Genomic DNA, 9,565 nt, shown 5'->3' on the forward strand with positions numbered 1-9,565 from the left:
AAGTTCTTCATTCTTCAACAAAGTTCATCAGTTTTCTTCATGGATGCTCAACAATAATCCGTCTACAACTACTCTCAGCAGATGGAATCAATTGATCAAACACCCATTTCTACTCAACAAACAACTGCAACTACTGGTGTCGTTTCTACCCCAATCTACAAAGAACCACACATTCTAGAACGTGAACCTCACATTCATCTTTCCACGCCCTTTGACAAGCTTGAGGTACTGTCCGAATCACTGGTAGACTTCGACAACATGAAACGCAATGGCATAGACCTCACCGAGGAACTAAGAATGCAGGGGTGGGAAACCTACTTCCAGAGACTCTACGGTCCTGTGTATACCTATCTGATAAAGGAGTTCTGGCACTTCGCAGACTCAGATGATCACTATATCGTCTCTCACGTTCTGGGAGTCAAAATAGTCATCACTAAGAAGTCTATAGCCTCCCTTATGAACATGGAGACTATAGGGGGAAGAAGAATCTACAACATCAATCCTAGGGCAAAGTACTTATCCCAAGAAATAGCCCTTACCATCTTTCAACAGAACGCTGAAGGCAAACACTCCAAGAACAAAGAACTTCATCAGAATCTCCGTGTATGGATGAAGATCATCCTGGGCACCACCCATCACCTCCCTACATCAAACTTCTCTGACTACATCAACACGGATCAGAAGTGCATCCTCTACTACATTCACAAAGGGCTGAAACTGAACCTGCCAGCGCTGCTCTTCAAGTATATCAGAGATTCTGTCAAGGATACCAGAAACAATATGAAGCCTAGAACTCACATTCCTCTGAGGAGACTCATCTCCAATGTTCTGATCGAGAGTGGGCTGGTGGATCACCTGATCCATAACAATCTGATGGAAGATGTCACTATTGACATTGGAAGACCTCTAAATGCTCAGAATCTAAAGAGTATGGGGGTGATTGAGCAAGTCAGAACTAAACCAACTCTAGACACTTCCTGGGAAGCACTCAAGGATCAGAGGAAGATTCCCAACGGTCTCTACCTTTTCTCCAAGATTGACCCTCCAGAAGTGGTGGCTCACTATCTGCAAGACCTTGCAAGCCAAGGGGTGGATATTTGTGAGTTCTCTGTGGACTGGCTACCTGAGCGTCCACCTAATTTCATGAAGAGCGGGAGCCATATGGGAAGTCCAAGAAGGAAAAGAAGGCAAAGTTGGGAGAAACTTCTGGGTCAAGACCTCCAGTCCCTTTGGCTGATTCTCCAAGTAAGTCTCTGCCTCCTTCTCGCTCTGTTAAATTAAAGTCAATTGCTTCTTCTCTTCCCCAAACCACTCCCACCTACACCCAATCAGAAACACCACCCTCCACCACCAGACCCTCTAACCCACCATCTCTGAAATTTAAACTCGCAACCACTACCCTACTCGTTTCTGAAACAGAAATGCTGAACGAAACCACCTCACCATCATATTCCACACCTTCATCGCCACCATACTACATTCTCTCATCCGACAACGAACCTCTAACCCTCAATCCCCCACACTAGCTTAACTTTAGGCACATGCTTTGGCCTCACAACAACCACCACAACCTGAACCTGAAGTCACCTGTCCACCCTTTGAACAAAAAAATCCACCTCCATCTGACCAACCTCAAACACCACCCTCTGAACAACAAACAAATCCACCACCTGAACAAACAACACCACCTCCCTCTTATATTCCCTTGCTATCAACCTCTGAAGATATCATCATCCCTACTCAAAATCCCGCTACCAACATCTGAAGACATCATCATCCCTACACAAAATCCCGCTGACACCAACCCAACACCACCATCTTCCCCACCCTCCAACCCTGAACTAGAAACTACCTTCCCCATATTAGAAGAAGCAATAACTTTATTTGCAGAGTCTTCAGTGCAGAAGATCAAGTCTCTGTCTGTCAACTTTGGCATCAGTGATGATCCCTCTGCAGTGAGGATCCACTAGAACATAATGATCAGATGGATGACCTCTGAAGCCTCCAAACTGAAAGGCCTCTCTAAACAAGTCCGTACCGACTTTGTCAGAGATGCTGGAGTAAGGCTACAGGCTCGCTTGGTCAGAGAGGCTGAGGAAAAGGCCAGGAAAGACGCATAAGAGAAAGCTTTCCTGGAAGAAGAGCAACGACTCAGAGAAGCTGAAGAGAAGGATGTTGCTGAAGTTGCTACTGCTACGGCTGAGGCAAAAGCAAAAGCCGAAGCTGAGGAGGCAACACACATTGCTGCAGAGGAAGCTGCAAAGGCCAGTGCCGATGCTCTGACTCAAGGGGAGCAATCTAACTCTAGTTTTACCCCTTTGGTCTTGAAAACTCTGGAGGAACTGCAAAAGGAACAACAAGTTGTGAGACCAAGGTTGGATCACCAAGACTCCGTTAACAACAAAATTCAAAACCTGTTGACTCAACTTTTCCAAAGGATGCCTCTGCCCCCAATCCCTTAGGAACTTAGGCTATTTACTTGTTGTTTTCTTCTTATGTTTTTTTATGCTTTCTGATATATGCCTTCCTTGCTGCCTATCTGTACCAGCTTTTCTCTGATATACGAATATCCATTTCTTGCCTTAATTTCTGTGTCTTTTTAGTCTGACAAAAAGGGGGAGAACTAAAACAACTCTGATGAAAATACATATCTAAACCTCTTAATACACTGCGAACATTAATATCTTAATGATTTATGAGAAATAAAGTTATGCAGGATAACAGCTAAGGTACAAAACCAACTACCACACAAGGAAGGTCTGGTAAGAACTTCTGATAAATCTGATGATTTAACTCAGGGGGAGTCCCTTGTTCTTATCTGACTCTGAGATATTATTTACTGTTTCATCATCACTCTGACTTGTTTTGTCATCATCAAAAAGGGGGAGATTGTAAGAACAAATTTAGTTCTATAATGTATCTCTAAGATTTTGATGATAACAAAGGATGAAACAAAAATGGTACCCTAACGAAATATTTCTAAGTATGCATGACTCTAATCAAAACAGTCAGATAGACATTCATCCGATATAGAATTAAGCTCTAAGATACCACTTAGAAGATATGCAAACAGAAGCTCTGACTCTGATCAAACGCAAGCGCAAGCTAAACTAAAGAAGTCAGACACTCTGAAGTGAAAGAATGAATCTAGAATCTGAAGACGTACGCTCTGATGAAATCAAGTAAAGAGAAACTCTGAAGACAATAAGCAACATGCATCTTCTCAAGTTGCAATCGCTTTATGAAGGCTCTGATATTGGGATCCTCTGATTCAGAAAGCTTAACCTTGAAGAAACTCGCTTATGGAAAGAAGCTATTTTAGGAAGGATTTTTTGGCGCTCCAAATATTGCTTTGGAAAGAACACAAAGATTAATGACATTAATCATCCATCATTGCCTAAGATTCTGACATTAACATCACTCAACGGTCTTATCACTACTCCTATATAAAGGATGGAATGCCACCCAGAGAAGACACCTGAAACACACGAGAATTCAATACTTCCACTATTCATTACTCATTCTCTCACGAGCTGCTGCTCTAACGTGTGAATATTTCTTGCTCTTACCTTGTGTAATTTCTGATTATTTTAGAAGCACTATTCATTAATGTAATCATGCTATATTGCTAAGAAATTTCCTCAAGTGACTTGTGAAGTATGTACACTTGAGAGGGCTAAGGGATCTCTATTCTCTTAGACGATTGGTTGTGTAATCTTTCAAGATTAGTGGATTAAGTCATGTTTAAGAGGGAAATCACCTTGGCCAGATGGACTGGAGTAGCTTTGAATTTCAAGAAAAGCAGTATAAAATTCTATGTTGAATTCTTTTGTTTCTGCGTGTGTCTAATTTCTAAAAAGTTTTTATTCTCTTAAAAAAATTCAAACTCCCCTTTCTTGTTTTTATCTACCTTCAGGCTTATACAAGACTGACAAAGCAAAGATGGTGAGGTTACAAACTCACAAACGACAACTCGAATTTATTCAAATGAAGGAAAAGGAGACAATCAATGATTTTGCAGCGACAATCACTCACTTGGTGAACCGAGTGAAGGCATGTGGAGAAACCTTTACGGAGCAGCATGTTGTTACTGAGATCCTGCATTCTTTAATGCCAAGATTCGATAACATAGTTGTTACGATTGAGGATTTGAAGGATATGGCGACAATGAGCAAATATGAGCTGCAAAGTTCTCTTCAGGCTCATGAGCAAAGGATGGAAGAGAGGAACAACGATAAGGCAAAGGTGGAGATAGCTTTGCAGGCTCGTTTCAATGAGAAGGATAAGAGATAGAAATGAAAATGTCCCTTGAAGAAAAAAGGGTATTTTCGAGAATTTTGGTGGAAAGGAGTCCAAAAATTCAAAGAATTAGACGAGTCAAATGGGTGAGAGAAGCTACAACAAACATGGTGGTCATGGAAACTTTAGAGGCGAAAGAAAGAGATTCGACAAGAGCAAGTAACAATGCTACAAGTGTCAACGACTCGGTCATTTTTGTGAAAGAATGCAATACAACAAGAAGGAATCTCAAGGGGATGGAGCCAAGGTTTCAAGGCAAGAGTTTGATGAAGAGAATACATTATTGGTCATGATCATGGAAGTAAATTGTAGCAATTTACAGTTGCGGGACAAAAGTTGCAGCAGCTCAAAGAATGCAAAAAAAAATGGGTTGCAATTGATTGAATGATATGGTTGATTAGTTGCATGAAGAAGAAGACGCCATGATGAGTATGAAGGGAGTTCAATGAAGTGAGGAATGGTATTTGGACTCGGGTTGTTCAACTCATATGACGGGAAGAAAGGATTGGTTTGTAAAAATCAATCGTGCCATGAAGAACAAAGTAAAGTTTATGGATGACACCACTCTAATGGTCGACGGTATCAGTGATGTTTTGATCATGAGAAGGGATGAAGGACATTAATTGATCAAAGATGCCTTGTTTATTTCGGGAATTATATGTAACCTTCTAAGCATTGGCCAATTGCTTGAGAAGGGGTACAAAATTCATATGGAAAAGAAGGGGCTGCGTGTTTTGGATGAAATGGGAGTTTTGGTACTTAAAGCGCCTATGGATGCAAATAGAACCTTCAAGGTTGAGTTGAAGGTTATGGAGCGTAGATGTCTTACCACTACAACAAGTAGAGAAGAGTGAATGTGGCACTATCATCCTGGGAATCTCAATTTTAGAGATCTCAAGAATTTGTAAAAGAATATTATGGTAACGGGGCTTCCATCTATCAACATACCCGCTAAAATGTGTGAAGAATGTATGAAAGCTAAGTAACATAAATGAAAATTTAGCAACGATGCAGACCGGAGAACCAAGAACTACCTTGAGGTGGTGTATTCAGATGTTTGTGGACATACCTAATCAAGAGAAAGGATGAGGTATTCAAAGTGTTCAAGAAATTCAAGTCCATGGTGGAGAGGCAAAGTGGTCACAAGCTCAAAGTCCTCAAAATGGATGGTGGAGGCGAATATGTCTCAAATTATTTTTGGAATTTTTGAAATCAAGAAGGCATTATATGTGAGGTAGTACCATGCTATACACCACAAAAATATGGTGTAGCTGAAAGGAAGAACCGTTTGATTAGGAACATGGTGAGAATCATGTTGAAGAGGAAGAACTTTCCGAATGAGCTATGGGGGGAAGTGAAATCAACAACTGCCTATTTGTTGAATAGGTGCCCTACTAAGAAGCTAGAAAATGTAACAAATAGGTGCCCTACTAAGAAGCTAGAAAATTTACAAAGAGAAGGTATAGACTTTGAGGAGGTATTTGCACCGGTTTCTAGGATTGAAACCATTAAGCTTGTTGTTGGTATTGCTCATAACCACAATTGGCCTATTCACCAAATGGATGTCAAATCCGTGTTTTTTAATGGACCACTTGAGGAGGAGGTATATGTAGGACAACCCCCTGGTTTTGTTATGAAAGACTAAGATATGAAATTCTACAAGTTGAAGAAAGCTCTATATGGTTTGAAGCAAGCTCCAAGAGCTTGGAATAAAAGAATGAAATGTTTCCTAAATGACGTTGGCTTCAAGAATTAAAGGCAATTTATGTGAAATGTGTGTTCAAAGTAAATGAATGATAGTGAAGGAGTAATCTTTTTTTGTCTATATGTGGATGATTTATTGATCACGGGCAGCAATGGTGAGTGCATTTCAAAGTTCAAGAGTTAACTTATGCATGAATTTGAGATGACGGACCTTGGTCTCATGACTTATTTTCTGGGCATTGAGTTCCACAAGTCCAAAACGGGGTTTCTCATGCATCAAAGAAGATATGCTCTTGATTTATTGAAAAAGTGTGAAATGGAGCATTGCAATGTTGTTGTTTCTCCATCTGAACAAAGGTTGCAATTGTCTAAAAATTAAGATGAGGAAGATGTTGATCCAACTCGATATAGGAGGTTGATTGGATCTTTGCGTTACTTGTGCAATACGTGATCGAACTTAGCATTTAGTTTCGGTATTGTGAGTAGATTCATGGAGAGACCAAAGGTGTCTCATATGGCAACAGTCAAGAGGATTATGCATTATATCAAATGTTTTGTTGGCTGCGGAATACTCTTTCCCGCAACGGATACGGGCAGAAAATGCAATTTTCTCAATTTTACTGATTCTAACTGGTGCGGAGATAAAGATGATTGGAAGTCTACAATTGGATACATCTTTATGTTTGGTGCAACATAAATCTCTTAGTGTTCGAAGAAGGATCCGGTAGTTGCACTCTCATCTTGTGAGGCCAAGTACATTGTTGCTTCTTTATGCATGTGCCAAGTCGTATGACTTATGAATCTATTAGAGGAGCTGGGCAGCAGAGAGGGTGAGGCTGTCACACTCTTAGTTGACAATGTTTCCGCGATTAATCTTGCTAAAAACCCAATTGCACATGGGAGGAGCAAGCACATAGAGATGAGGTTCCACTATTTGAGGAAACCAGTTGGTGAAGGGAGGTTACGATTGGGATACTGCAGAAGCGAGGACCAAGTTGTTTATTTGTTAACAAAGGGAGTCATAAATGATGTTTTTAAAAGGTTGAAGATGAGAATGGGGATGGTAGACTTGCAACACTTGAATTAAGGTGGTGTGTTGAAGTTTGGTTGATAATTCAAGTGCAAGTATGCAGTTCAATAGCAGAGTGGTCTGTTTTTAGAAGGCGTAACTGGTTACCAAGATTGGCGTAACTGGTTACCACTAGGACTAAATTAATTCTTGAATTATTTAGCTTCAAGTGTAATCGGTTACCCACTTTGGCGTAACCAGTTACGAATCCCAGTTTTTTATTTTTCTGCTATTGTACTTGATCAAATTCAATTCCAATCATTGTGTAATCTATATATAAATGTCCAGGGTTCACTCTCACCTTAACTAATGAAATTACTCTCTCTCTCTCTCTCTCTCTCTCTCTCTCTCTCTCTCTCTCTCTCTCTCTCTCTCTCTCTCTCTCTCCACATCCAAGTTTGCTCATTCCAAATTTCACCAACCTTATATTTTGTTTGTTCTAACAATTGTTGCATGATTGTTTACAGTTAAAGTGGAGTTGTATTAACTTATTGTGTTGCCGTTATTGCATTGGTATATGTCATGCATCATACAGTCAAGGTCGGGCCAACACATTTCGAGGCCTAAGACAAAATTTAAAATTAGACACTTTTTATATAGTAAAAATATTTTTTAAAACTCAATGCATTTTCTTTTAGAATGTAAAATCATTATATTATTAATATCAATTTAATTTAATATTTTCTTTTTAATTGATAATAAAATTAACTCATCTAAAGTGGGGGTTCGGGTTTCAGAAAAGAAACTCAATTCGTATGAAGGACCATTTGTTGAATCGGTACCGCATATATATAAAGTTGAATCACGATTTCCATTCAGAGAGAAAACCGTGACGAACATGAGTTAAGTCGAAGTTGTATTGCATTAATAACGATTGTGCGGTTGGAGAATCACTTCCCTGAGTTTTATTGAGACCATATGGCGGGGACATGAATGAAAGCTGAATTAATATCATGATAAAACCACTACGGTCCAATCCACATGCTGTTAGTGCAGTGTCCTCCATAACTAATGAGCTTTTTCAGTTAAGCTATTTTATATATTGATTATTTTTCTTTATCTTGTTATACTGTATAGAATACAAAACCATACCATGGAAAATTTACCGAGATAACCCACTTTTTCGAAGAAATTCCCAAAATAACCCACTTTTCAGGAAAATTCCCAATCTACCCCACTTTTAGGAGGAGGCGCCAATTGGATTGGCGACCCCTCTTAAAAATTACAAGGAGGCGCCAATTGGATTGGCTAGGGCACCTGCCCTAGCCAATCCAATTGGCGCCTATGTGTATTTTTTAAGAGGGGTCGCCAATCCAATTGGCGAATCCCTTAAAAACGCCTCAAATGAAAAAACCTTCAACATGAAAGTTGTAGATCTTTTCAAGAAAATGAATTTGGATATAAATTTTGCATCATTTGGATTTTTTATGAGAAAGTTATGGGCAGTTGAAGTTGGACTTCTGAGTTTTTCAACTGTAATCTGACCTATAATGTCTTGCATTATTTCATGTGTTTCTTTTAGAGTTATGAAATTTTGTCCAACATAACATTTTAAGTAGACATATTAAATTTTCCAATGCACTTGGTCCCACCTCAAAATAATTAAAAATGAGTGAGTTAGGTTCCTGCGAAGTTGACCTAAAATTAGGGTTTCAACTGTAATCTGACCTATAATGTCTTGCATTATTTCATGTGTTTCTTTTAGAGTTATGAAATTTTGTCCAACATAACATTTGAAGTAGACATCTTAAATTTTCTAATGCACTTGGTCCCACCTAAAAATAATTAAAAATGAGTGAGTTAGGTCCCTGCGAAGTTGACCTAAAATTAGGGTTTCTGTCAAAATGATCTATAATGTTTTGAAATGAATGATGAGCTTCCAAGTTTCAAATGGATTTTTGATGAACATGAAAGTTGTTCATATGGCGACTGTTGTTAAAACTTGAATGGAGGCGCCAATTGGATTGGCTAGGGCAGGTGCCCTAGGCTAGGGTAGGTGCCCTAGCCAATCCAATTGGCGCCTATGTGTATGTTTTAAAAGGAGGCGCCAACTCAATTGGCGAGTCCCTCACAAAATGCCTTTTTTGTCTTATAAATAGATGCGTTGTGTGACCTATTGTTCCACAACTCATATAATCATTTGGCTATCATGTTTGGTGTTCGTCGCCGATACGGTAAGGTGATTTATGCGAGAGACAAACCTCAATTGCTGATGCTGTTTTGGAACATCACCACGTTAGATCAACTGAAGAGGGAGCTGGTTCGATGGTTAGACGGGAAAATACCAGAAGGGGAAAAAATCAGAAGTATTGAGAGACTTGACAGTATCTTTGGTTGGGTGCGAATGAAGACTGATAAGGATGCTAGAGAAATGATGTTTGGTCGAGACGACATTAATTTGATTGTTGTAATCAGTTAGAATTATTTATGTTTTCAGATGTTTTGTACTGATGTTGGTTATGAAACTCGTTGTAACAAGAACTTAATGATATA

General features: G+C 39.4%; 1 protein-coding gene across 1 annotated transcript; it reads left to right on the forward strand.

Moving 5' to 3' along the window:
• Positions 1-81: 81 nt before the first annotated feature.
• LOC127122190 (uncharacterized) lies at positions 82-4,293 on the forward strand. Its single transcript, XM_051052569.1, has 2 exons — positions 82-1,099; positions 3,917-4,293. The coding sequence occupies exons 1-2, from the start codon at positions 82-84 to the stop codon at positions 4,291-4,293; spliced, it is 1,395 nt and encodes a 464-aa protein (XP_050908526.1).
• The last annotated feature ends 5,272 nt before the right edge of the window (positions 4,294-9,565 follow it).

This window comes from Lathyrus oleraceus, chromosome 2 (genome assembly GCF_024323335.1).
Source record: "Lathyrus oleraceus cultivar Zhongwan6 chromosome 2, CAAS_Psat_ZW6_1.0, whole genome shotgun sequence".
Lineage (NCBI taxonomy): Eukaryota > Viridiplantae > Streptophyta > Magnoliopsida > Fabales > Fabaceae > Lathyrus > Lathyrus oleraceus.

Bases quoted from the DNA above. Each gene is read 5' to 3' on its own strand.
- LOC127122190 (XM_051052569.1), top strand. From the start codon at position 82: ATGGAATCAATTGATCAAACACCCATTTCTACTCAACAAACAACTGCA. The intron at 1,100-3,916 runs GTGAGTTCTCTG...ATCTACCTTCAG, and splicing joins AAGCCAAGGGGTGGATATTT to GCTTATACAAGACTGACAAA.